The sequence below is a fragment of the Periophthalmus magnuspinnatus genome, chromosome 3 (genome assembly GCF_009829125.3).
Source record: "Periophthalmus magnuspinnatus isolate fPerMag1 chromosome 3, fPerMag1.2.pri, whole genome shotgun sequence".
NCBI classification, from domain to species: domain Eukaryota; kingdom Metazoa; phylum Chordata; class Actinopteri; order Gobiiformes; family Gobiidae; genus Periophthalmus; species Periophthalmus magnuspinnatus.
In genome coordinates, this window is record NC_047128.1 from 28,772,955 (window position 1) to 28,800,925 (window position 27,971).

The 27,971-nt window shown below is 39.0% G+C and overlaps 2 protein-coding genes across 5 annotated transcripts in view; both read left to right on the forward strand.

The window, feature by feature from the left end:
* Positions 1-22,282, forward strand: part of myo5aa (myosin VAa) — a 32,298-nt gene extending 10,016 nt beyond the window's left edge. The window contains exons 5-42 of one of the 4 annotated variants that reach the window (XM_055232227.1): positions 487-643; positions 1,646-1,789; positions 2,854-2,935; positions 3,457-3,564; positions 3,704-3,810; positions 4,287-4,552; positions 4,631-4,712; positions 4,800-4,940; positions 5,308-5,433; positions 5,546-5,629; positions 6,973-7,128; positions 7,240-7,337; positions 7,517-7,603; positions 7,681-7,789; positions 7,886-8,097; positions 8,180-8,336; positions 8,412-8,651; positions 8,732-8,980; positions 9,396-9,489; positions 9,607-9,755; positions 9,928-10,041; positions 10,142-10,276; positions 10,376-10,432; positions 10,518-10,745; positions 12,641-12,741; positions 12,841-12,897; positions 15,156-15,236; positions 15,943-16,141; positions 17,280-17,345; positions 17,664-17,757; positions 17,974-18,123; positions 18,206-18,360; positions 18,440-18,529; positions 18,606-18,756; positions 18,839-19,121; positions 19,202-19,376; positions 19,460-19,540; positions 19,796-22,282. In XM_055232227.1, coding sequence (XP_055088202.1) covers positions 487-643; positions 1,646-1,789; positions 2,854-2,935; positions 3,457-3,564; positions 3,704-3,810; positions 4,287-4,552; positions 4,631-4,712; positions 4,800-4,940; positions 5,308-5,433; positions 5,546-5,629; positions 6,973-7,128; positions 7,240-7,337; positions 7,517-7,603; positions 7,681-7,789; positions 7,886-8,097; positions 8,180-8,336; positions 8,412-8,651; positions 8,732-8,980; positions 9,396-9,489; positions 9,607-9,755; positions 9,928-10,041; positions 10,142-10,276; positions 10,376-10,432; positions 10,518-10,745; positions 12,641-12,741; positions 12,841-12,897; positions 15,156-15,236; positions 15,943-16,141; positions 17,280-17,345; positions 17,664-17,757; positions 17,974-18,123; positions 18,206-18,360; positions 18,440-18,529; positions 18,606-18,756; positions 18,839-19,121; positions 19,202-19,376; positions 19,460-19,540; positions 19,796-19,948 — 5,218 coding nt within the window. In that variant the 3' untranslated portion in view covers positions 19,949-22,282. The remainder of the gene's footprint in view (positions 1-486; positions 644-1,645; positions 1,790-2,853; positions 2,936-3,456; positions 3,565-3,703; positions 3,811-4,286; positions 4,553-4,630; positions 4,713-4,799; positions 4,941-5,307; positions 5,434-5,545; positions 5,630-6,972; positions 7,129-7,239; positions 7,338-7,516; positions 7,604-7,680; positions 7,790-7,885; positions 8,098-8,179; positions 8,337-8,411; positions 8,652-8,731; positions 8,981-9,395; positions 9,490-9,606; positions 9,756-9,927; positions 10,042-10,141; positions 10,277-10,375; positions 10,433-10,517; positions 10,746-12,640; positions 12,742-12,840; positions 12,898-15,155; positions 15,237-15,942; positions 16,142-17,279; positions 17,346-17,663; positions 17,758-17,973; positions 18,124-18,205; positions 18,361-18,439; positions 18,530-18,605; positions 18,757-18,838; positions 19,122-19,201; positions 19,377-19,459; positions 19,541-19,795) is intronic. The other 3 variants (XM_055232236.1, XM_055232239.1, XM_055232243.1) reach the window with 3 other exon arrangements.
* A 763-nt stretch (positions 22,283-23,045) lies between these two features.
* gnb5b (guanine nucleotide binding protein (G protein), beta 5b) lies at positions 23,046-27,961 on the forward strand. Its single transcript, XM_033991882.2, has 12 exons — positions 23,046-23,184; positions 24,559-24,670; positions 24,991-25,127; positions 25,195-25,236; positions 25,622-25,698; positions 25,823-25,955; positions 26,657-26,800; positions 26,903-26,994; positions 27,218-27,266; positions 27,418-27,514; positions 27,602-27,768; positions 27,906-27,961. Exons 1-12 carry the CDS (start codon positions 23,059-23,061, stop codon positions 27,915-27,917), a joined length of 1,188 nt encoding a protein of 395 aa, XP_033847773.1. The 5' UTR covers positions 23,046-23,058; the 3' UTR covers positions 27,918-27,961.
* The last annotated feature ends 10 nt before the right edge of the window (positions 27,962-27,971 follow it).

The following is a 27,971-nucleotide window of genomic DNA, read 5'->3' on the forward strand; positions in this document are numbered from 1 at the left end:
GCATTTGTAGGTCAAAGCTAAACCAGAAATAACCCTATGGCGGTGGTCCCAGTATCTCTATTGCCTCAATAAATCCCTATTAATATATTAGATGGGCACTGTATTGAATTATCAGTTATATTACCAATATTGTCCAAAAAAAAGCAAAAAATAATAATAATAATTCAAAGCAAGGGTTTACAATAGTGATGTCTCAATACAGATGTGAAACTATGTAATATATGTAATGATGTCGTTTAACCCATTTCTGTTGGATTGCCAAATATATTGCCTTAGATATTCATTTTTGTCAATATAGATTCTGTCAACTGAGTCCAGTGTTTCACTTGATGATTATTATAATATTATTGTGTAGGGTTTTATTAGATTTTAAATTTTTTAAATTCATAAAATGTAAAAAATCTTTTTGCTGTTTACACTGTTTACATCTATAACATATTCAGATTTGTGACTTTTTCACTCATTCTTTTGTTAAATTATGGTTAGGGATGAGCGAAATCAATCGATCATTGTGAGCGGTGAATCTGGAGCTGGAAAGACTGTGTCTGCCAAATACGCAATGAGATACTTTGCTACAGTCAGTGGCTCAGCCAGTGAAGCCAACATTGAGGAGAAAGTACTAGCCTCAAACCCCATCATGGAGGTGAGTGCTAACTTGGATACAGTATCAAACAGAGGGATTAATAGCAGTAAGCACAAAACTACAGGTGGTGTTTTTGAAATGTGTTTATTGAATATTTGTTGTGAATTTAAAGTTGCACTATTCTGTGGAACATTCAAATCAGTAATATTGGCATGGAGACAAGCTGGTAGCATACACTCACTAGAGAAGTTACAGTGTAAACCTTTTAAGTTTATGGCGTTCATGCCATTTGTTTAGTGATGTTATAAACACACTCATTTCAAGCTTTTCCATTAGTGTTCACCACTTATAATATCCAGCTGCAGGGTGGTTTTCTGTTTTGCATCTTGGTTTTATGTTTGCGTATTTCTTTTCATTGGTTTTTCAGCTCTTTAAATGCCTCCATCATACTCTCTCCACCCCCACCCTTTATTTCCATCTCTTCTTCCAGTCACTGTATTCATCCAGACCAATCATGAGCCAGCTGCAAAGAGGAATAGAATCATGCTTTTTCTTGCAGCAATGATGTTACTTTTTAATTATTAAGACCTTTCACATAGGGTTGCATCAATCCAACTTTTTCAGTTCTGATACTGATAATTTTATGTCGATACTCAATAAACTAACTGAAATGGCTTTTTTTTTTTTTTTTCTCAAAACATACAGTTGTGATATGTAACTGTAATTTATCCTGCACAACTTTGTTTGGATATTCTGGGTCTACATCAGTTCAGTCACTTAATAATCTTGTATACAATTAAAAATCTGACCAGAATATCAAACAGACAGATTTGCATATAGTATTATGTTCTCTGCATAAATACAAATTAGTTGGCTACATTGTACACCACATTTCAAAGTGTTCACTACACAGCAGCTTCGTTAACAGCATTTTCTGCTGATTTACTGTGACAAAATTTGCTGCTATCCATTCTTGTCATTAAACTATCACACTGTACTGTATGTATCAGACTTTGTAACCTAACTACACTCTGTAGTCATCTTATTATATTTGTTTTATAGGCCATTGGAAATGCGAAGACTACCAGAAATGACAACAGTAGTCGATTTGGAAAATATATTGAAATTGGCTTTGACAACCGCTACCGCATTATAGGTGCCAACATGAGAACATATCTTCTAGAAAAATCACGAGTCGTGTTCCAGGTGAGTACACAATATTTTATACTTCTCTGCACGTTATGGAACTGTTGCCTTCATTATTTGTATTTTTTATCTGTTATAAACTATACTTGACCAATGACCTGGCCATAAGCCTCAGTCAAGCTATGAGTGTGTTCCTGGTTTCCTTTAGAGCTGCAGAATTATGTGGCAGTAATGGCTTTCTTTATAGACAAGTAGCAGAAAACTAAGCAGTCTACCTCTTTGCACATCAATACACTTATGCTCCTTATTATCCACCAGGTTCATATTAAGGTAAGGTTACCATAGTTTTATTTAAGAATCTAGTATTCAAAGTGCAGTTCACAAGTTATTATTGGTAACATTTTATTATGTTTCATGTAATTTTATTCAAATCTATTTCTGGAGAAAGAGCAAGTGCACACAATGCAGTTGCTCTTGAGGAATGAGGGTGTTACAGGAAACCCCAGGCTACTTCCCTATCTACATTTTTCTCATACCTAGTGCCACCCCTTTGTAGGTGTGGGCAGGTGCGCACCTTTGTGTGTTTGCTGTCTGTATTCAGGCACAGTAACGCCGGAGCAGAGCCCGGAGATTAAAGTAAAACCACTACTCGTTTATCAATTTCTAAGGACTTTATACACATTTTATGCCTTATTCCCTTTAGGGCTACACAATTAATAGTAATCAAACAAAATTGCAAATATCCTGTCTTTTTAGTGAAAATTGTACCTGTAGTTTAGACCTCTACAAACATGGTATTTGTTATCATTTCATATTTCAGTCTTCTCTCAAATGTTAGTGCTTTCGGAGTTGTTTACAATGTGTTCCCAGAACAGAATCCTACTTTTTAAACATATATCGCAAAATTGCCTTTGCTTTGGTTAAAATACATGTTTATAATTTATATATATATTTTTTTTGTGACACAATGTCAATTCAACCACTCTATTTGACCTGTTGATGTCCCCTTGAGCAAGACAATATATTGCCCGCTGTTTCTCTTGTTATTCCTGATGTTGAAATTGGTGCCATATGCCTTTTTCTGTGCTGCATTGTTCTCATTGTAATGTGTGTATTTGCTTTAGGCTGACGAGGAAAGAAATTACCACATCTTCTACCAGCTCTGTGCCTCTGCTCATCTGCCCGAGTTCAAAATATTGAAATTAGGTAAGTCTAGATGTTTGCTACTTAGCCAAATAGAACGAAACGGTTACATTATTTTTCAGTTTCCATATCCCCATGGCTTTTGATGAGGAGTCAAAAGCACTGCCTCACACTGAGCCAAGTTAACGTGGTAGTAGCATTAGAACACATGGGGTTGTACAAACCCTGGCTCTGCACCTGCACATTGCTCTGCCATGGCTGCTCTGTTGGCCTCTTTTCTCTTGTGCATATCTACACTCTCAGATGGGCAGCTGTTGTCCCTTCCTTTCCCGCTGACTTCCTGGCTCTTTGAATAAAGAAGTGTCACATAAATTGAAGCGAATTGTTGCTAGGCGATAGGCCATCATTTTTAAAAGTGTGGTAAAATCAGCTAATCGTGGACTATTGTTTAATTACTAGTTGCTAAATTGTATTTATTCATTTATTGTTTTTCTTTGTAGCCATACAGGGCAAATTGACCCTGCTCTTAAACTTCATTTAAACAGTCATACATGCAATCTGTATTTGAATCTTTTTTCATCCAGGACACGCAAATGATTTTCTGTACACCAGACAAGGACGTAATCCTGTTATTGATGGTGTGGATGACACCAAGGAGCTCAGCACTACACGAAATGCCTTTACACTATTAGGTAAAACACAACAAATATTTATTTTGTAAACTAAACAATGGAAAAAGGAAAGCTCATAAGTTTAAACACATTACCGGTAGTTAAAATGATCAAACATTATTGTGTTGGTTTCACCAGTCATGTTTGTGTTGATTTACAGGGATAAATGAATCATATCAGATGGGCCTGTTTCAGGTGCTGGCTGCTATTCTTCATTTGGGGAATGTAGAAATTAAAGACAGGGATTCTGACAGCAGTTTCATAGCTGTAAGTATTTAAAGGGCCTATATTGCACTATTTTCTTATCTATGTTGTAATGCTGTTTCCTCATCAAAAAACATACCTGAACTTGTATTTTGTGTCATTCACATATTTCACACAAAAGAGCTGCATATTCCTCTCAAACAGAAAACTCATTTGTTGGATAATTTCAGCCATGGAATTTCCAATCAAATGTAAAAGGTAGCTATTAACTTGAAAAACTACCACTACATGGCAACGCAAGGTGAAACACAACATTTTGAGCTTTGGGGATGTAGACAGACAAATAATAAAGGATTACTGAAACATGTCTGAATGAAACAAAACATAACTCCAGGTCTGTTTTGATGATGTAACAACAATTTAACATAGCTTAAAGATCACAAGAGTCCAATGCGTAATATATAACACTTTAAGGTTTATACTGCATTACACTGTCTAATCTGAGATGTAACTTAAGGTCCTTTCTGATTCTCCATTAGGCAAACAACAGCCACCTGACGTCTTTCTGTGAACTCGTGGGGGTCAGTTACCAGGACATGTCCCAGTGGCTGTGTCACAGGAGGTTGAAGACGGCTACAGAGACGTACATCAAAACTCTTCCTCGGCTCCAAGCCACCAACGCCCGAGATGCCCTGTCTAAACATATCTACGCCAAGCTTTTTAACTGGATTGTGGAGCATGTGAACAAGGCCCTGATTGCAAATGTCAAACAGCACTCATTCATTGGGGTCCTCGACATCTATGGGTAGGTGTGTTGTACACATAATCTACAGTATATGTTGGCTATAGACAACAAATAGAATATTTCTTTGTTTACCCTAAGGTTTGAGACATTTGACATCAACAGCTTTGAGCAGTTCTGTATTAACTATGCAAATGAGAAACTTCAGCAACAGTTCAACATGGTGAGTGATATATGGTAAACAATTGGACTGTGTGCTGCTGAAATGAAAACAAGGTGCAGAACATAACTTATTTGGGTACATACACAGCACGTCTTCAAGTTGGAACAGGAGGAATATATGAAGGAGCAGATTCCTTGGACTCTCATAGATTTCTATGACAATCAACCCTGCATTAATCTTATAGAAGCCAAAATGGGAATCTTGGACCTTCTGGATGAAGAATGTAAGGTAGTGATTTTTACAGTACTTTCAAATTCTGAATTGTGTAAACTAGGCTTTCAATTATCATGTGAAGCTGGGGATGCACACTGTTCACTCACTGGTATAGGTTAGATAAAATGTAATATCTAAAATGTAATAATGTAAATATCTAGTAATCACTAAATAAATGTGTAAATATAGTGTATGTCGCAAAACTATGTCCAAACTTGCCAATCTTTACAAAGCAGCATTTATGGTTTGTTGACTTTTGAGGCAGTCCAGATTGTGATACTATTCAAGATACAACACTGAAGAATTTCTTTTACTGTAACATTGCTTAAAGTTAATATTAAAATATTTGTGGTCATAAACATTTTTTTTTCTTTGAATCCAGATGCCTAAAGGTTCTGATGACTCCTGGGCACAGAAACTGTACAACACACATCTTAAGACTTGTTCTCTGTTTGAAAAACCGCGCATGTCCAACCGCGCCTTCATCATACAGCACTTTGCTGACAAGGTGGGCTTCTGTTTATCTGCAGTAGGGCCAACTACACAATACCTTTATTTATTAGTTAATTTACCAGGAACAATTAACAAACAGAAGGGTGACATTTTATTTTCTTTTTTAGGTAGAATATCAGTGTGACGGTTTTCTGGAAAAGAACAAGGACACTGTAAATGAAGATCAAATTAATGTGCTGAAAGCCAGCAAGGTGAGCTATGCAAACATTATTGTGTGTCAGTGTTCTGTGTGCAGTCTTCACAGCCTGTTTTCTGTATTGTACCCAACATGCAGTGTAAACATGGTTCTGAAGTGTGCAGGTGCTTTGTTGACACTGTTGTTCTTTAAATCTGAACAGTCAGTCAAGCAGCACCCTGACCATGTGAGGTCATCGTTACACAAATAACAGACATACGGTATCTGTGAAATACTAATTTCATGTCCGTAGAATCTTAATAGAAGGATGTAACTTTGTTGTTAAATAATTATACAATTATAAAAATATTTAAAGGAAAGCATTAATACACACACATTTGAATTAACGTCCCACGTGTCTCTGACTAGGATCCCAGTTTTTAAAATCCTGTTTGAGAAAGCGAGGCCTAAGCCTTTAAATCCTCATCATGTTGTGTGGGTTGCACTCACTTCCACCATGTGTTTGTCCACATGATTATAAAGTCATCTCAATATTCGTCTAGACTTGTACAAGAACAGAATGGGTCTCTGCTTCTCTTACACTGCAGTACATTACATGTATACTTCAACAGGTAGCCTTTCCCTTTGGCCCCTCTAATATCAGTGCATGTAAGACTTGAAATTATTTGTTTCAAATTTTCTGAGTTTTATTTTGTCATATATCATTGTAATGCCATTGTATTTGTCTCTCATTGTCTTTTTGTGTGTTATCCTTGTCATGTGGTTGTGTCGTCATCATCATGACAACCCTTCCAGAAGGTAAACTCAGGTGTTTCAGCTGGATCACTTCATGTTCTTAGTTATTTTCTGTGCGCCTTTCTTGTTTGTTCACAAAGTTTGTGACACTAACAGCACTTTGGGGTTATGTATTGTGTGACAGTTGCATTTGAAGCACTTTTTGAGGGAAAGGATGTGACATGGGTGACTATGTATGAGGTTGTTGGAGGAAGTTGGAAAGTGCATGGCAGCGCTCTGAGCACAACAGGAAGGCCTAATACGCACATAACACAGAATCTTCCTCATATAACCTCAAGGTTATATGGTACTTAGCAGCCTATACTAAATAATTCATAACATTTGTTTAAAACTCTTCAAATAACAAATTTTCACTAACAATACTGTAATCAATCGTCCGTGAACATTACTGAAACTAAAATGTAATTGATATTATTAGTTTATTATTATTATTATTATTATTATTATTATTATTATTATTATTATTAGTGACTATATATTCATACTGCACAATCTCAACCATTTTGATCATTTACATAAACAAAAAAAAAATGTATCAAATGTGTGTAAATTTTGTCTGACAGCAATAAATTATTGCATCTCACTTTCATTTTATTTTGCTAGTTCAACTTGTTAGTGGAGCTGTTCCAGGATGAAGAAAAGGCCACCAGTCCAACTGGACAAGTCCCTGGGACCGGAGGCCGAACACGACTCAGCGTCAAACCTGACAAGAGTCGAGACAAGAGCAGCAAGGAACACAAGAAGACCGTCGGCTGTCAGGTTAATGTTAACCATGTTTTATTAATTGATGATTACGTTATTTTGTCCTTTTATTAATAAAAATTACTACCTTGACAATTTCTGATTTGTGTAATGTCTGTCTTGATATAGTTTCGAAACTCTCTTCAAATGCTGATGGATACTCTGAATGCCACCACTCCACATTATGTTCGCTGCATCAAGCCCAATGACTTCAAGCAGGCCTTTACGTAAGTTTATTCCCTACTGACACATTCTGCTCTGGTCACACAGACTCACACTTTTATGATGTAACTATATAACTAAACCTAGCTTCATAGTAATCCTGTTTAGATGATGTGACAATTTAAGTTCACAAATAGTTTGCACATATTTTAACTTATTTTATTCTGTTTTTCTTTTGTACTAGATTTGATCCTAAACGTGCAGTTCAGCAGCTTAGAGCCTGCGGTGTCCTGGAAACCATTCGCATCTCTGCAGCGGGCTTCCCATCCAGGTATGACAAATTATTTCTACCTTACTAACTGCATGTGGGTGTTATGTTGATGAGTTGCACTTTCATGCCTGTTCTAGGTGGACCTATCAGGAGTTCTTCAGTCGGTATAGGGTACTGATGAAGCAAAAGGACGTCCTCCCAGACAAAAAGTTAACCTGCCGAAATGTTCTGGAGAAACTTGTCCAGGTGAAAATATGACTAGCACTAGCAAACACATTAACAAACAAATTTATATGTAGTACAAAAGCATATGAAATGCTCACCTATGTTTGGGTTTACTAGGATCAAGATAAATACCAGTTTGGTAAAACAAAGATCTTCTTCAGAGCTGGCCAAGTGGCTTATTTGGAGAAGCTCAGGGCAGACAAACTGCGTGCTGCATGTATTCGTATCCAGAAAACAATTCGCTGCTGGCTTGCGCGCAAAAAGTATCTCCATCAACGCAAGGCTGCTATCACGATCCAGAGGTTCACCCGGGGATACCAGGCCCGCTGGTTTGTACACTACACATACTGCCTAATACAACAAATTTCTTGAATCTCGACACATCAAAATGTCTTACTTGTTGTTCTATAGCTTGGCAAAGTTTCTACGGCGTACCCAGGCAGCTACTATCATACAGAAGTATCAGAGAATGTATGTGGAGAGGAAACGCTACAGGCAGAAGCAGGCAGCCGCCTTGGCCATGCAGAGAGTCCTCCGAGCTTACATGGCCCGCCAGAAGTATCTAGCGGTAAAATGAAAGTGGAAAATTATTTTCAAAGGTTTTTTTTTCCCCCCTTATTCATGACTAAATATGTGTTTGTAGCTTGTGCGGGAGGCTAAGGTTGTCATCATTCAAAAGCGTGTCCGAGGGTGGCTGGCCCGGTGTTGGTACAAGCGCTGCCTCCGCTCCATCGTTTACCTGCAGTGCTGCATCCGCAGGATGAGAGCCAGACGTGAGCTAAAGAAACTCAAAATTGAGGCTCGCTCTGTGGAGCACTTCAAAAAGCTCAACAAGGGAATGGAAAACAAGATCATGCAGCTGCAGCGGAAGATTGACGAGCAGGTCATACATGTTATTCAGTTAGTTCAAATGTTTCTTATTTAATGGTTTTGTGGCTCTAAACATCTTTTCTTACTTTTTAGAATAAAGAAAGCCGTTTGGTTAATGAAAGGCTGGTTAGTATAGAAAGTTCATACACAGCAGAAAGTGAAAAAATGCGAAGTGAGCTCAATCGTCTTCATGGTGTGGAAGAAGATGCAAAGAACAAAGCTAACCAGTTATCAACACTCCTGGAGGAACTGGAGAGGTTAAAGAAAGAGCTGACCACCACACAACAAGAAAAGAAAACTATCGAGGACTGGGCACAAAACTACAAGACCGAAATGGAAAAGGTAAGACTCAAAGTCACTATTGATCCTGTTGCTTATCTGTAAGTGTCACAGAAATACTTGCATAGCACATGTAGGAGATGCTGTTAATTTGCATGACAGAAAAAGCACATTATTTTCCTGCGATCTAGGAGACAGAGCGCTCATGGGGAACAAGGGAAAATGGTGGGCTCAGAAATCACTATTGCCCCACTTCAGGTGAGAGGAGGCAATTGTAGGTTCAGGGCGCAATATAGTACTGGACAACATACTACTTTACATACTGTAGTATGTACTTGTGTTTGCAGTTGTAGTATATTTTTGTAGCTTTTTAGAAAAAAAAAACTTAGACTATATATTTTTAATTTTTCAAAAATAAGTAAAAATGCACAATACATGAGATCCATATGTGTGATTAGAGCTGTTTTAACTATTTTAGATGGTGTCAGAACTCAAAGACCAGAATGGTTCATTGAAGAAAGAGAAGGACGATTTGAACAGGTCGATTCAGGAACAGAGTCAACAGATGACAGGCAAGTAAATAACATGGTGATCTTAATAGAATAGAAAGAAAAGTGTTATATGTTTACCATTATAAAAGGTTTTAGAAATGTAATTATCAAGTTGAACAATTGTGGTTCTTTTTACAGAGAAAATGGCTCAAGCTATAGCACAAGAGACTCAGCAACTCGAAACGGATTTGAACGAGGAGCGCTCTCGTTACCAGAATCTCCTCTCCGAACACCTTCGCCTGGAGGAGAAGTACGACGACCTGAAAGAAGAGATGGCACTTTCTTCTGTGAGTAACTGATGTCCATTTTATTTCCCATAGAATTTCATAGAACCTCAGTTGCATGTGTAACTCTAGTTTTCATAGGTTTTATTTATTTGAGCATGTGTTTACAGAGGAAATTAGTAATTTATACAAATAGTTGTGTAAGGTAATCTCATGTGAGCTTTTGTGTTACTAGCACATCTCCAAGCCTGGGCACAGGAGAACAGACTCCACTCACAGCAGTAACGAGTCAGAATACACCTACAACTCAGAATACACAGAAATGGAGGACGGCTCCAGAACCAGAGAAGTAAGTCAGTTGTATTTGTTTATTTAGAGACACCAATACAGCTAGCATTCAGCTATGGGTCTTTTATTATTACTTAATGTATTATTTTCTGCTCACGCAGGACGTAACGCGAGGCCTAGACACAACCCTCACTCTGAAGCTCCAGAAGCGCCTCACAGAACTAGAACAAGAAAAACAGTCTCTGCGCAATGAGTTAGAAAACAAAGAAGAGCAGTACCAGCGGGCTAGAGCCAGGGTACTGCTTCATATAGTGATCGTGTGCTGCAAAAATTACCCTTGAAAATAATTAATTCAAAGTAATTAATTACATTGATTTTTTTTGTTTTCTTTTTAGGATGATGCAGAGTTTAAAAGGGCCCGTGGAGCAGAGCTTGAATACGAGTCCCTCAAAGTAAGCCTTTATTACTAAACATGTTTGACTTATTTAATTATGTTTAATTTGCTGCATTTTTTTTTATCACGGTTTCTTCTCATAGCGTCAGGAACTTGAGTCTGAGAACAAGAAGTTGAAGCATGACCTGGCTGAGATGAGACAGAGCTTGTTGGGGGATAAGTCTGCTAACATGGGAGCCCCTGGATCTCCTGCTTACAAGGTGCTGTTGGATCAGCTCAATGCTTCCTGTGAAGAATTGGACGTGCGCAAGGAGGAGGTGCTCATTCTGCGCTCTCAACTGGTCAGCCAAAAGGAAGCCTTCCACCACAAGGTAGTAACATTATGTGGCTTTCAAAGTCTAAGAAATCCTGCGGTTCTGCTTTCATTGTGTGCAATTGTTTTATGTAAATATAACAAAAAACACTTCATCTTTTGTACTGTAAAATATATTTTCATTTTCCATTGTTATTATTTTATATGTGTCTAATTATGATTGTCCTCACCTTCTCTCCTCCATCCATGCTTGCCTACAGGATGAGAAGGTACTGTTTATTGTGAATGCTTTGACAACGTGAATGGACAGTGTTTTAAACTACCTTCTAAAAACACTGTCATTGTATTCATGTCTGCATGTTAACCTGGTTTCAACTGAAAACATCCACACCATGAAATCGCCACGCAGCAGCATACATGTATTTGTCTAGGGTACTAACTTTAGCATCTTCATTTAGCATACTGCATGACAGCCTTGTTGGCTAGTATCTGCTCTATTGTTCTTTAGTGGCAATTAAGCCTTTTCAGCTTTTCTCCATATTTAGCAAAAGGTCACTTGCTACATAAGCTATATGTGTCATATAAAAAGAAGAAAGATGATCAGATTCTTAAATGCATTTTTCGCACAGCCTTTTCTCAAAAGTGAAGTTGGTATGGAAAATGGAACACACCTACTCCTATGATGCTGCTACAGCAGTAAATGCTTACTACTTTTACAAAGATTTGGTGTTAAAGAAGACATATTATGCTTGAGTCTGCTAACTACAACAACAATAATAATTAATAATATATAATAATTATGTTACAATTTGTGCATTTTAAATCATGCATCTAGTCTTGGTAAGTTAAACATTTCGTTGATTTCTGCATTAGAAAACTGCAGTGCCCAATGAGAGCAGACATCACCAAAAACGTAAACGAAGTAAGTAGAGAGCAATAGACTTATGCCAGTGGCAGTGACTGTGGTTCTATGAATTCTGGATGACCACCAGAGGCGGTGCTTCAAGCACTGAATGATCACTCTTACACATGTGCAAGTTGAGAATTTAATAATAAATTCACATGCGACTATAGCCACGTGAGTCTATATAGTCACTTGTCTCCAAAAGCATAGTCCCTTAATCTTTATCTTCAGATTCTGAGGGACAGAGACCTCTGACAGTCATCCGGGATTCGTAGAACCGTAGTTACATATGTACCTTTTGTTCTAGTTTGTCCCTTCTGACAGCCAGAGGCAGTACTTCAAGCACCGGATGACTTGTAACACCCAGGTCACAAGGAATCCACGGGCCACGTTGAGAGATCGACCTTATCAAGACAAAGAATAATGCTGGCATAACACTCCATCGAGAGGATGGTAGAACGCGACATTCACCCAGTAGAATATGGCAAATGTTGAGGGCGATGTTCAGGAGGCCGCAGCACAAATCAGATATAGGGGAACACCATGCATGGCAGCCCAGGAGGTAGAAAGGATCCTAGTGGAATGGCATCTCTCACCCTTGGTCATCAGCTGCCCCTGTAAGGCATAAGCATGTTTAATGATCGCCACAACCCACCGAGAACGACGCTGTGTAGCAAGAGCCTGACTGAGGACCGGCATAACAGGCAAAGAGATTTTCAGGCTGTCGCACACCAGAAGGTCACATGTTAATTTCTTGTTCAAATTCTCAATCTGCGCATAGGCAAGAGTGATCGTTCGGTGCTTGAAGCACTGCCTCTGGCAGCCAGAATGGTTGAAATAGAACGGGAGTTGAGTGGCAAGCGATTAAAGATTGCACAAACATGAACAAATACAGCTTTGAGAGGGTGGAAGAAGGGGAAACAACTACATACAACATACAACATGGTTAAAAGCTCTGAAAAGTAAATTTTGCACAATAGGTCTGTTTTAAGGTATTTCATTTTGATGACAGTCTAGTAATGTCCAGTTTTTCATTTCTTTATGTGCAGGAAACCATGACTGAACCGTCTGTTTTTGCTCAAGATGTGTCCAAGCTCAAAGACGCTGATGAACTCAAGCAAGCCTACGTGGGTCTCAAAGACACCAACAGGTATTTTTTGACAGTCTTTACTTAATTTATTAAATCAAAGCTGGGGCCTTAGTTTGATTGCCTGGATCGTCATCATGTGAAAATATTTGTCCTGTGCAGATCTCCTAGGTTTATGCCCAAGTCTCTGGATATGAGTGAACTTCTAAGTAGGCTCAGGTAATCCAGTGGCCATGCCATCATGAGTGAGCATGCATGGCCACCATTTTGCCAAGGGGCTGTACAAACAATGCAATAAACACAGTGAAAACAATGCTAGGTTTCAATAGACTTCTATTTACACCCTAAGTCTAATACAAATTGCTGGTTGTCCTAAGAATTTGACTTCAGTCAGGCTTTTTGAATGTGCATGGCTTCAAAGATTTTAGCATTGGAAAAGGTTCTTTACCTTATTTAGCGTTTTAATTAATAACGGACATTCAAAGTGACTTTGTAATCACTAACCACTGCAGGCCTCCTGTCTCCAGTCTTATGGAATAGTTTCAGCACGAACCCTGCATGTCACTGCTTGTGTTATAGCAAACCTTTCCAGCACAAGCAATGGCTCTCACTTGCATCTACTTCATTTCCTTTATCAGTGGTTCACAGCCTGTTATGCATTGATACATTTGACCCATATCCTTATTCCCCAAACTAAACATGAATGTCTACTCCTCGCTTATTCTCAAGATGTAAACACTATGCTATTTGTGTCCAAATTATTTTTTGTGTCACCACTACATTTTTACAGACCTTTTAACTGTATGTACTGTATTTTTATAGCATAACCTAACGCTTTTTTATTTTCCTGTTTTAGGGCAATTAGGATTACCAAAATTATTTCTATTTGCTTAATGTCAGAATAATGAGAGAAGGATTTTTTTTTTACACAGTTCCTTAATTTCTTCAAAAATGAAATGTTTACATACATTTAGTTTGCATTTGGTACCTTTGCCTTTAAACAGTTTGACTTGGGTCAAGCTTGTGGAAGGATATCCAAAACATTTGGCACAATAGTCGGCAGGAATTTTGGCCCATTCCTCCTGACAGAGCTGGTGCAACTGACTCAAGTTTGTAGTCTGCCTTGCTCACACATGCCTTTTCAGGTCTGACCATACATTTTCAATAGGATTGACATCAGGGCTTTGTGATGGCCACTCCAAAACATTGACTTTGTTATCCTTAATTCACTTTGTAACCAGTTTGGCAGTATGCTTTGGGTCATTGTCCGTTTGGAAGACCCATCTGCATCTAAGCTTTAACTTCCTGGCTGATGTCTTGAGATGTTGCTTCAATATTTCCACAAAATGTTCTTTCCCCATGATGCCATCTATTTTGTGAAGTACGCCAGCCCTTCCTGCAGCAAAACAATCCCACACATGATGCTGTCACCCTCGTTTTTTCCCAATTTGGATGCTATTCTCTGGCCATTTGGTGGAAAAAGGGGGAATCTTGGAAGCCAAACAGTTTATGTTGTTAAGTTTTTGTTTCAGTTTTAGTTTTGTCAGAGCACAGGACATAGCTCTCTGTCTCTGTATGCATTTGCAAACTGTAATTTGGCTTCTTCATGTTTCTTTTGGAGTAATGACTTCTTCCTGGCAGAGTGGCGTTTGAGCCCATGTCGGTACGGTGCTCATTTCACTGTGTATAATGGCACACTCTTACCAGCTTCAGCCAGAATCTTCATAAGGTCTTCTTCTTTTGCTCTTGGGTTGATATCCACATTTCGGACCAAAGCACGTTCCTCTCTGGGGCACAGATGCATCTCCTTCCTGAGCAGTACGATAGCTGGACATTCCCATGGTGTTTACACTTGTGTATAATTGTTTGAACAGATGAACATGGCACCTTCAGGCATCTGGAAATTGCACCCAAGGATGAACCAGACATGTGCAAGTCCACGATTCTCTTCCTGACATCTTGGCTGATTTCTTTTGACTTTCCCATGATGTTACACAAAGAAGCAGTGTGTTTCAGGTGTGCTTTCAAATACATACAGAGGTTTCTCTAATTAACTCAAATGTTGTCAATCAACGTATCAGAAGCTTCCAAATACGTGGCATCATCATCTGGGTTTTTCCAAATCGTTTAAATACATAGTAATCTTACTGTATGAAAACTTTTGACTTGGAACAAGGTAATGAAAATTTGCATTTTATCCTTCTCTCACTGTTCTACCATTTAGCTGGTAATTTTGGTAATCCTAATTGACCTACTTTTTGTATAGTATATGTAAACTTCTGATTTCAACTGTACATTCATCCCTTTGTCTCAAAGTAACAATCTGAAGATTTGCTAGTTTCTCTCATTTGTCATAGTTTCACTAGTGTCGCCCCATTGCTTAACATGCATTGTGTGTCACGAACAATCCCAACTCATGTATTTTCTATTGTTTGTCCTTTGTATGTTTACATTTCCTTGTGTTTTGTGTTGGTCAGATCAGCTGCACCAGACATCCATAAGCTGAATGAGGATGGGGAGCTGTGGCTGGTTAATCAGGGCTTAAAGGAGACAATCAGGTGTAACTGTGGTGCTATGCTTTGGTGCATGGTTTGTCCATCCACTACTACTGGGTCTTTAATTAGATTTTGTCACAAGACTATATGTAGTGCACCTTTATTTACTGGGTCATTCCACATTTTAACTGAACGCGTTTGGTGGTATAGGTTGGAGTGCTGCAAAATATGCATAACATTTTGCCACATATCCAGTATTTCTTGCTATAATTAAGTTACTAACAATAGACACAGTGGTTGTTTGATTGAGAACATGGTTAGGTTGGTCAATGATTAGAGAGCCCGCTGAACATAGTATGTATGTTCTGCTGTCTACAACACTCAGTGAAAATAAAGCATGAAAGTTCTTCTGGCTCTAACCTATCTACTGTTGAGTGTGACCTCTGACCTTGTGTAGTACAGTTGGTAAAACCATAGAGGACATTCCAACTCTTTGCTCTTTCTTCCTCAAAACCTCAGCAGCAGCAAGTGAGCAGAGACTGGATACGCCCATATTCAGCCTCACAGTGACACCCTGTGGTAGATCTTCTGAGTTCAGGAGTAATTCTATAGTATTTTCCCAGCATGTCTCTATCCACTGTCACTGTGCTGTGTGTGACTCTGGGTTTTTCTTAAGCCTCCTTCACTGGAGCCTTTAACACTTGGGCCACATTTGATGATATTTTTTGTTGCTCCTTTGCCCTCTCTATACCTCCTCGCCTGCCCTCAGATTGTTGGAGCAGCAGCTGCAGACTCAGCGGAGGAGCCATGATAACGAGGTGGAGTCTCTGCGTGGCGAACTGCAGAGTGTGAAAGAGGAGAACAACCGTCAGCAGCAGCTCCTGGCTCAGAACCTGCAGTTACCCCCAGAGGCTCGCATCGAAGCCAGCCTGCAGCACGAGATCACACGGCTCACCAATGAAAACCTGGTACGCCCACCGCACAATCCACGAAGTCACACGTTTACAGACACTGCTCCAAACTAAGTATTGCCCCTTTTATTGTTGGATCTGAATACTATGATTATATTATGTCTTATTTTTACGTCTTATTTTTACATACAAAATATTTTAAATAATGAAGCTCAACAGTGACTGTCCACCCCCTGGTTTCGGAAGTATTCTATTTACTTAATAAACCGCTTAGTTATTAAAACATTTCGCCAAAGCTTGCATTTTAAATGTGCTTTTTGGACTTAAAACAACCTTGTTATGGATATTAGTTACGACATAGCTGTTAGCCTCCACGATGCCTTTGAACTTAGTTTCAATTTTTCTTAAGTCTATGGGAAAAATGAATGGAAATTTTACTTCCGGAACCGGAGTGGACTTTGAAGTGGAGCTCCACTAAGACTAAAGATGGGAATTTATCAATGGGTCTTTTTGGTAAAAATCAGATACTCCTCAAGGACAAGGTAGAAACATTAAAATGCCTTATTGATAAACCTTCTAATGTGTACCATAATGTATAATGTTCAAGGGTTTGGCAAGGAGGCACTTTAAAAATTAAAAGTTTATTATGATCTTTTGAAGAATAAAAAGTATAAGGTGTGCTGCATGGGTTCATAGAAATTACAAAGATTTTCAAAAACAGGTGTTCACGGTGAGATGAGGGGGGAACAGCTCTGTCTTTTGGATATAATGTGTAGCAAATGTTTTGTGTTAAATATATTTAGCAATGTTTAACACACATTTTGCTACACATTATACCCAAAAAACAGAGCTGTTTTCCCTTTTTATTGTCATTATTTGAAACATAATTATTAAAAACATGTATATTTTAAATTATTTCTAAAATAACAGCATTATTGAATATTCCTAATTAACTGGACATTCAGGGTTTGGATAAAGATGGCAAAAGTGATGATACATAGAAACTCACTCATAATGAAACGGTAATAGTTAGAAGTTGATATATGATGATACCATAAGCCACTATGATAGTATTTTCAAGTCTCAAGATGCAGGTCTGTATTCAATTCACAAGTGTTTCTTTAAGCTGAAAAAGATTGTTCAGTAGTTCTTCATTTACTGGCAGCCAACACTCACCTGACACTCACTCTGACAGGAGCTCATGACTGATGACCCAACTGAATCCCGAGAGGCCCGAGTCATCATTTTGCGGCGGATGGTTGTATGTAGTGTCAGGAAATGCATCTGTGTGCCTCTTGTTTGCATGTGTCACGACTAACCAAATTTAAACTGAATTTGTACTGTTGCGTTGTTGCTTTAACTCTCAGCAGAATTGTCTCATATCTCACAGCGAGAAACCTCAGCACTTTTCCTTTTCCTTAACAGCAATGTCACTTTTCAACTTACTCTGCTCTTTTTGAGACAATCAAATACAAATCAAATGTCAAAATTAGCTGGGCTTCCTGTTTCAAGCCCTGATTAAGTACCCCTCTAACTCTGCATATTATCGCCTTTCCCTGACTATTTTTGTTATTTTTAGGATCTCATGGAACAACTGGAGAAACAGGACAGAACTATTCGCAAACTCAAGAAACAGCTTAAGGTTTACTCCAAAAGGATAGGAGAAATGGGAGGTAATTAATTCACACTGCCAATGAAAAGCACTTTAAACACTATCTGATTATCATCATGTTCAAATTTTACAATTAAAATCTAATCTTTTAGTCTCTTGTTTACTCCTGTCGGCTGTTAGGGGCCATTTGCCTATAGTTTGTATATAACAATGCTTCAAAAATGTATAAATGTGATTCTATATGATATTATAATCCACTGTATGGTGTTTTTTTCAGCGGGTCAGACTGAGGGCCAGACATCTCCAGGACAGATGGTGGAGGAGCCCATTCACCCAGTCAATATTCCTCGCAGAGAAAAGGATTTCCAGGGAATGTTGGAGTACAAGAAGGAGGATGAGATGAAACTAGTCAAGAACCTTATTCTTGGTGATTAAAAAACTGTAGTAATGTGTGTCATTTTTATTCTATAATTATTATACAATATTCAGCATTAATATTCTTTTTACAGAGCTGAAACCTCGAGGCGTAGCAGTGAATCTTATCCCAGGCCTTCCTGCCTACATCCTGTTTATGTGTCTAAGACATGCTGATTATGTAAACGATGATCAGAAAGTCCGTACTCTGCTCACTTCCACCATCAACAGTATTAAGAAGATCCTAAAGGTGTCCTGCACCCGGTGCATGAGTAATACATGTGTAACATACTTTTTTTCCTTTGTAACAAATCTTTTTCCTTCCTCAGAAACGTGGTGATGATTTTGAGACCGTCTCTTTCTGGCTTGCAAACACCTGCCGCTTTCTGCATTGTCTGAAACAATACAGTGGAGATGAGGTGAGAAACATAGGACAATACATTTGTGATACTTAGTAGAAGTATCGTAAATAATGAAGGTATTTATGTTTGTCAGGCCTTCATGAAACACAACTCTTCGAGGCAAAATGAACATTGCTTGTCAAACTTTGACTTGGCCGAGTACAGACAGGTGATCAGTGACCTAGCCATCCAGATATACCAGCAGCTGGTCAAATGCATGGATAACATCTTATTGCCCATGATAGGTAAGTGCATGGAGGCTTCATTTACTGAGTTACTTAAGAACAGGTGGTGGACAGAATTGAAGTGCATGTGTATTGTGCGCAGTCCCTGGAATGTTGGAGCATGAGACCATTCAGGGCGTCTCAGGGGTGAAGCCCACAGGTCTCCGAAAGCGGACGTCCAGTATCGCTGATGAGGGCATCTACACTCTGGACTCTATTCTGCGCCAGCTCAGCGCCTTCCACTCCACCATGTGTCAGCACGGCATGGACCCCGAACTCATCAAACAGGTGGTGAAGCAGCAGTTCTACATCATCGGAGCTGCCACCCTCAACAACCTGCTGCTGCGTAAAGACATGTGCTCCTGGAGCAAAGGCATGCAGATCAGGTAGAAAACATTGTATATATGAGGTGCTAAACGTCTCATTTTGGTCATTCCTGTTTAAACTAAAGAGCCATGTTGCACAGGTATAATGTGAGCCAGCTGGAGGAGTGGCTCAGGGACAAGGGGCTGATGGGGTGTGGAGCCAAAGAGACTCTGGAGCCTTTGATTCAGGCTGCACAGCTGCTACAGGTGAAGAAGAAGACTGATGAAGACGCAGAGGCCATCTGCTCCATGTGCCAGGCCCTGACCACTGCGCAGGTACAAATCGAATGGTAGAAGGAGAGATCATCTTTAGGGTTTTTCATTGTGGTGATTGGTGACATCTCCGTTGCCCATTGCAGATTGTGAAGGTGTTGAATCTTTACACTCCAGTCAACGAGTTTGAAGAAAGAGTTTCTGTTGCATTCATACGGACAATACAGGTAAAATGTAAAGCTTGTTTTGTTTTGTTTTAGCTACAGAAAATTTTGGATATAAACTTTAGTAGTGAGTATTATCAACACGATGCTCATTTAGATTAAACAGATGTAATCAAAGTGTGTACCATTTATACTTTTAAGTACTAATTATTTGATTCACTACAGAATCAGAAAAAAATGACTGCCACCCCGCGGTGATAGTCTTATTGTATATGATTTTTGTTCATGCTGTATTTCTCTTGTATTTTTTTATTGTAGACCCGCTTACGAGACCGCAGTGACAGTCCCCATTTGTTGATGGACACCAAGATGATTTATCCAGTCACTTTCCCATTCAATCCTTCCTCTCTCGCTCTGGAAACCATCCAGATTCCCAGCTCACTCAACCTGAGCTTCCTCACACGAGTCTAACCCGGACTGAACCTCCTGCATTTTCCTGCTTTTAGAATATTCAATAGACAAATCATGTATTTTGTTGCAGGCAATGAAAAATGACATAACAACACATATAATACAAAACACTTATTTATACAACAAAACCTTTCAAAAGCATTAAATGGCTGCAAAGTGACTCTTCAAAATCTTTTGACATGCATATTCACACACAGTTGCTCTTATCTTCTAATATGCCATAACTTGGCCTGATTTCATTCATTAAATGGTAAAGATTTAATACGGATTAAGAACCTACGCACAAACACATTTTCTATTATTCAGGGGATACAAAACCAACCTGCATTCATCTTTTGCTTGTATAATGCCTACAACTTACCAAAATAGATTCATAGATTCGTCCCATTTTAGACCCTGGTTGCCTGTTACGATCCCTGTGCTTTGCCTTCCTCTGTGTGATCAATCATCTCATGTTGCTATAAAAATGTGGCCTCATGGAGCTGAATGCTGTTAGAACAAACAATGTCTGCGTCCAGTATAAGCCATGTTAACGTGGAACAAAAATGAGTCCAATGTGCGACAGCCACCTCAAATATCTCAGTTTATCCAATATCATTACTATTAGATATAATTTAAACTAATTACGTAGCCATTATTCCTGCTTTAGAGCTACTTCAACTAAAGATTTTAGAACATTAGATTGTGCAGTAATAAGTGCACACTCTTAAAATCATGCTTGTTGTCTTTTACTTTTGTTGTCGTTTACTGCTCTATTCTACGCCAAATTGTCCACGCCACATAAACAGCACACACAGTCCTTATACCCCTTTTGTCAACTTGTCATATCTTGAAATATTTTATCATGATAATTTATTTATTTTAGTATTGTCAATGTATTGTGTACCATGTAGAGAAAAGAAAAGAATGAAAGTGTCACAGCCATGGTTTTCCTCAAATGACTCCAGCTTTACAACAGTGTTATTAGTTACTTCTCTTTTACATGTTTTCCTGTTAAGTAGCTAAGAAAGCCCCACAGGCTCCTGCTACCAAAAATATGTCATATCATGTTGATGTTTTCCCTTTTTCCACACATTTGTTAATCGCACAATGCACTTGATAATTTTATTGTTAAATGGCTGTTTGTCACACATGCAAGACCTTGTGTATAATATTAAGATGTTGTTGACAAAGGTGCATAAGCTTAACCATTATCCAAATCAAACTGCATGGCACGCTTTAACTTAAGACAAACTGCAGTGCAGTTGAGAGTTGCTGGACAGTTTTGGAAAATGCTCTTGAAAGAAGCCTGTTTCATGATTGTGTGCAACTGGTCCTATTGTCTCATGTTTAGCACTTTTTATTTTACCATTCCTACTGTGCCATTATTTTTTTACCCTGAACCATACTTGCCTCTTTCTCCTCTCAAACTTTTCTTGCCTTCTGACATTACTTTTTGCATGTCACCACAATGTGTACATTACATAAAAAATATATGAAGGATCAGAGTACAAATAATCATCAAGAGAATATATAAAGTTATCATTTAGTTTAGTGAGAATATATTCAACAAACTGTGTTGGAAGTATTTACTTTACTTTAGCAGTGACTGAATCCACTATATGAATGTTTCAAACACACATCACCATTTCAGCTAAACACTGAGGACAAAGCCTTACCTGACTTACACGCATTGTGGCATTGTGCAGTACTTTTATTGTCCCTCTGTTGAAGTGCACTGTTCCAAAATGCACTTTTAACATTTCATCAATGACTTGGAGCCTAGGATACTTTCTAATCACCTCTACACTTAAACTGTGTTCACTGAGCCAGCCTCCAAGGGTGTGGACACTTGTTTTTCTAAGTAATTTGTCTTGCATTGTTTTATTGTAAATTGTATTGGCCATTAGTAGTAAGAAATAAAATGGACATAAAATGCATACATCACATAAAATTGTAATGTATTCACCTAAAAAAAACAGTATTACTTCAGGGACTTGTTGCTTTAAGAGGGCACTGGGCAATGCATTTTAGTCTTTCTTGGAATCAGTGTGTACAGCCTAAAAACAAGAGTTGGATATAAGATACATGATAAAATAAGTCTTTTAAATGCATATCTATTTATCAGCATTGTCATTATCTGGACCATTGTAAGGACATTTCACACCATGATATCTGCTCTCTCTGGTACATACCATCAGCCCCTCTCGGGTCCATGTGTACATTAGAGACAAAATGGACAGTTTGTAGTTTCCGGTAGCTGTGCTTTAGTGAATGTGTTCACTGTTAAGAAGAATTAAGAAACTTGTAATAAATGTCATCTGTAAAAGTATAAAATAAAAGAATACAACTCTCTGTTTGACTGTGGGACTGTGTTGTGTGTTTGTAAATGTAATAGTGTCCAGTTATCTGAACTAAGTAGATGCGAGTAGTACTGCAGCGACATACAGGAAGAAGTGGAGAAGTAAAAGCGGCCGGTGGCTTAAACGCTTGTTAAGAAGCTTACTGCTCCCACTCTGTCCCTTGCTGACAATCCTCTTCACTGGAAATCTCAAGGTACACTGACCCACACCTACGGAAGGGAGAAAATACATTTTTGTGAGGTAAGTCTACACAAAAAATATATTTTTTTTATGACCATGGTTTTAGTTTAATTAATTTTGTTTCTGGACCATTTTACCTCTAGAGTAGTCTGCGGTTGTAATGTGTATATTGTTGTGCAGGTGCCCCACATTGAAGTGTAAAGATGTGACTAAAGGGATGATGAATTCGGGACATTCTAGTTCTATCCTAATTGTATAATCAACAAGCTAAATATTATAGAATTATTCATCAGCAGTATAATTTTATAAGTGCCAATGGTAAAATGACATTATTCCTTCTAACAGTATGTGACTCCACACTAAAGATGAAGAAGAAGTAGTTTGATTCAGAAACAGAGATTTGCATTGAATAGTTTGTTGTTCAGTTCTCAGAATAGTAACATGGCTCCTCTGCTCTGCATTCAAAGAGGGATCAAGCTGGAGTAGATTACTAACTACTTACCTCACAGTGAAGCAGTCCAAGTGGTCAAAGATAAAGTCTGTCTGCATCTGTCCTTCAGGTGTGTCTGCTGCTGAGAACCTGCGACCATGTGCGACCAAACCTTTGTAGCGGCCACTTTTGGCCCCTGTGAGAGCTGTGGGAGACCCAGTCCTCTCATGAACATTTACATCAAGAATGAGCCAATCAACTATTGCTCCTTCTGCGTGGAAATGGTAAACCTGCAGCTTTCTCCTTTGTCCTGACATCAACACGTGTCATAATTAGAGAGAACCATCAAAATTTAGACTAGGCATAAACATTTTTTTAATCTCAGTCCACGACATTGGTTTATTAAAAAAACAAACAAAAAAACATTTTAATTTAAAAAATGATAATTCATGATTGAACTGATACAAAAAGCACGTGTGTGGAGATCTGGAGTTGATCTGAACCCGCCTCAAACTGATTCACTGCACTTGACCAAATGATTCATATTTGATATACTGCCTCTAAGAGTTTGCCTTGAATGATTTTTTTTTTATTATTAAAAAAAAGCCTAGATCTGCCAAGTGCCAAAGTGGAACTTTTAAAAATAGCAGATATGGCTAAAAAACTATTTCTTCAAATCCACGACGGAGCATAAACGTCATCAATTCGACATAAAAATCTATACTTAATGAGAATAAAGTCGAAGCCAAAAATATACGTAATTTTTACCCAAAAATAAAGTCAACATTTAATGATTTAGAGCTCGACGTGAATCAAAGTGAGCGCAGACGTCCGGCCCTTGGATCAGAGAAAAGCTTAGTAACATAAATGTCCATAAAGGATCAAACTTTAAAATGCTGACATTTTACACATCCCATCTGTGTGTAAGATATATATGTGTCACAAACTGCTGAATGAAGCAGGCTGCCTTTTCTCTCCGTGGAGAGACTTTACTGTTTGAACAAATCCCGCAGAGGGTGGCGCTCTCTGCGGCTCTTGGGGCAGGACACAGTCTCTGCTCCGAGCCGCAAACAGGTGGAGTCTCAGCCCAATTTTTAATCATCGTCCGCTCAGCTGCTCTACTGTTCTAAACGTGAGCACTTTGCACAATCGCCGTTCAAAGATGCGCTCCTTGTGGAAAACGTCAGCCCCTCGTTCTGTGGAGCCGCGCGCACTGGGCAGATTTACGCACCGATTATAATGTAGCCTCATCTCTATTGACACTGCGCTGTCCTGTTTCTGTCTCCAAATGTGCAGTTTAGTCCAGTACACAGAGCTGAAGCTGGTTTCAGTCTCTGACCCCGAATCTTTTTGACACAGCAACAGCAAACTGTCCTGCTGTTCCTCAGTGAGGGTCTGGAGCACTGCGCACAGCCCATAACCGTGGACCAGGTACACGGGCTAAACATGAGCTGCCACTGCCTGGATGCGCACGGCTCCACAAGCCCGCGCAGGGGGGAGGGGTAGAACCAGGGGCCACTTTGCTCCATCAGTGCTCTCTCTCTCTCTCTCTCTCTCTCTCTCTCTTCTACCAAACCTCATCCAGGCCGGAGGTCGGGACTCTCTCCTTGGGCTTGTCTCATGGGTTCATACTTTTGTCTTTGTTTTGCCGGATAAAGATGGCTTGTCAGGGACTCCAGAGCGGGGAGAGCGTGGCGTCGCTGAAGCGGGAGTGCGACAGTCTGAAGAAGAAGCTGGAGGAGGAGAGGGGCAAACTCAACGACGTGGAGCGTAAGTTTCAAATGAAGAGGTAAAGTTATTCACCCAGTGTCTGATCAAACCTGATCAAATCTGATCAAACCTGATCAATCCTGATCTCGCGCAAATATTTTTTAAAAATACAACAAATTTCAACAATTCTCTATTTTGTTTTAATAGTGTGTTACATTTTCACATTGTTTTTCCCTTCATGCTGGCCTCATGTTGGCTTTTTACATTTGCTTCGTAGATGTTTATATAACCATACATGTTTCAGTTTTTAATATAGGCATAGATCTGTGTAATAGTTAAGAGTGCTCTTCTGGTCTTTACATATGCACATATGTGTGTAGTCCACCAGGTGGCTGAGAAGATTGAGGTGTTGGGCAGTCTCTCCATCAAGACCAGACGTGTGCTCAAAGGCCATGGAAACAAGGTGCTCTGCATGGACTGGTGCAAAGACAAACGGCGTCTAGTAAGCTCCTCGCAGGTAAATGCTGAAATATCTAAGAGTTCACCGTTATTTTATATGTTACTAATGCATTTATGTAATGTAGGATGGAAAAGTGATTGTGTGGGATGGATTCACACTCAACAAGGTGAGTTGTGTCTAAGAAAAACAGATAACGGTTTTCAATGTTTCAGAAAGTCAAGTGGTTTCAGAAAGTGGTGGGTCCATGGAAATATTAGACATGGACAGATGCACCATCAGCCTGTCAGTCTCATACAATTTTACAAACCATTATTATGGAATATGGTCATGCTATTTACATCATATGGACTGTTGATGAATGGCACTGTGTCATCCTCCTCTCAGAGATATGCCCAATAAGATAACATAAAAGGGCGTATGCAGATTATCTGACCATCTGCTCCTTGAGTAATGTGTGACTGTCATTGAGTGCACTTAAAACTGTTCAGATTAACACCCATTTCTCCACAGCTGACATTAGCACATACTGTATGCATTTGTGTGTGTTTTAGGAGAATGGGATCAGTGTGCCCTGCACATGGGTGATGGCGTGTGCTTATGCACCCTCGGGCTGTGCAGTGGCATGTGGGTAAGTAAATTCCATGTATACGTTTTAATCTTTAGTTCCTGCCAAATAAACCCATACCATGCTTTAATGCCCTGTTTATTAGTTATTTGAAGTGTCTTCTACTGGTTCTTATCTTCCTGTATAGTGGACTGGACAATAAGTGTTCAGTTTACCCTCTGTCTATGGATAAGAATGAGAACCTCTCTGCTAAGAAGAAGTCCGTCGCTATGCACACCAATTATGTGTCTGCATGCACCTTCACCAACTCTGACAATCAGGTATATTTTTTTGCAAAAGCCATTGAAACACTATGTGTTTGTAAATCAAAAGTTAGAATGCTTTGCGATTTATATTAAAAATGAAATAAATGAGTGCCCCAGAGCAGGGTAAGATAGGGGTAGTGGTCTGTTATTCTGGGTGTATTAATAGACACTGAGTGGCTTTTATCTGTGACAGAGTGGAGCATACTGACCCTGAGGGCTGGGTCTGCTGCTTTTATTTCACACACGCACATACTGTATCCTATACATGTCAATGCTAATCACGACACAAATCATTGATGTTGTTTTTATTTAAATTGTAGCATGTATGTAACAAAAATAGTGTGTCTTCAGCTGCATCAACCAACCCCTTGCAACAATTGTTGCATCCTTGTGAGGCCACTGATGCTATTATAATGTGCTTTAATAAACTGACAGAGTACATTTGCTGAGGTACACAGGTTGTTGAAGTTCCCATCAGTGTCGTGACACTAATTGCAGCTTCTATGTGATAATTAAATTCATGTTGAAACTGGAGCTGCCTTTTAGCACATGCTGGGTGTTGTACCTGAGGTCCAGGAGCACTCATCTACCAATAACTCTGCAGGATTTTCTGATGCACGTTTTCTGTAATCATCTTGAATCACTGGGATTGATGACAGTTAAAACAGTTAATTTGTTTTTGTGTTTGTTTGTTTGTTTGTTTATTTGTTTGTTAGCTCCTCACAGCTAGTGGTGATGGCTCATGTGCATTATGGGATGTGGAAAGTGGGCAGCTGCTGCAGAGTTTCCACGGCCACACGGCTGATGTCTTGTCCCTGGATCTGGCACCATCTGAGACTGGAAACACTTTTGTATCTGGGGTGAGACAGGACAAATAGTAATACTATTCACTTAGCTTAGTTTTAAGTAAAACATCACTAGTTGTTTGCATAATACATGTATGTGCATGTGTGTGTTTTCAGGGCTGTGATATGAAGGCTAATGTGTGGGATATGCGCTCTGGGCAGAACATCCAGTCTTTCGAGAGTCACGTGTCTGACATTAACTGTGTGAAGTAAGTCTAGATTTTTTCTGATTTCTAGCTGAATATTTTGTAAATATATAACACATAGTGACATAGATTTATAATGAAAATCTTATTGAGTTGGAGTAAAGTTTATGAAATACATGAATTCTATGAGCTGTTCTGTATTTCACTTCCTCACAAAAGTAAAATGTTAGGCCAACTTATTTTAGAATATAAGAAATGTCAGTGACCAATGAGCCCTGTTTTCTAGGTACTATCCCAGTGGAGATGCGTTTGCATCAGCTTCAGACGACGCTACAGTAAGTTACTGCTACTGTACAGTTCTTATGTGGTCAAACAGATCATGTGACTAAAAACGTGTTAGTCTAGTTATGTTAAAATTGTGTTCTGTGTTTACTTTTATTTCTCATCACCAACATGATGTAACGTATATTACTTGGTATTCCACAGTGTCGTTTCTATGATTTACGTGCTGACCGTGAAGTGGCTGTCTACCAGAAGGACAGTATCATATTTGGGGCTTCCACTGTGGACTTTTCTCTGAGTGGTAACGTTTGTAAAGTTTAGCTTTGGTAGTTATACAACATGTCGCCTTTTGCTTCATATTTTTATGTGGTCTGACATCTTCTCCCAGGTCGCCTGCTGTTTGCTGGGTACAATGACTACACTATCAATGTGTGGGACGTATTAAAGGGGACGCGGGCCACTGTTCTGTTTGGTCATGAGAATCGCGTTAGCAGAGTGCGAGTGTCTCCTGACGGCACTGCTCTGTGTTCTGCCTCCTGGGATCATACCTTACGGGTGAGTTGGACGTCCTCTAAACACAAACTCCCCATAATCCAGTACCTCAGAAAATACAGTGCAACAAATATAACAATGTTACTTTTCTAAATTTGTCATTGTGACTTTACCTGTTTATGGTTCTGTTCATTTTACAGATCTGGGCCTAAAGTTTACATCAACATCAATGGTGATACAATAACTATATTAACTATAAATTAATA

Excerpts from the sequence above, each read along its gene's own strand:
- gnb5b (XM_033991882.2), top strand. The coding sequence starts at position 23,059 with ATGTGCGACCAAACCTTTGTAGCGGCCACTTTTGGCCCCTGTGAGAGC. Across the intron at positions 24,671-24,990 it reads CAAACTCAACGACGTGGAGC|TCCACCAGGTGGCTGAGAAG; the intron begins GTAAGTTTCAAA and ends ATATGTGTGTAG. Across the intron at positions 26,801-26,902 it reads GAAACACTTTTGTATCTGGG|GGCTGTGATATGAAGGCTAA; the intron begins GTGAGACAGGAC and ends GTGTGTTTTCAG.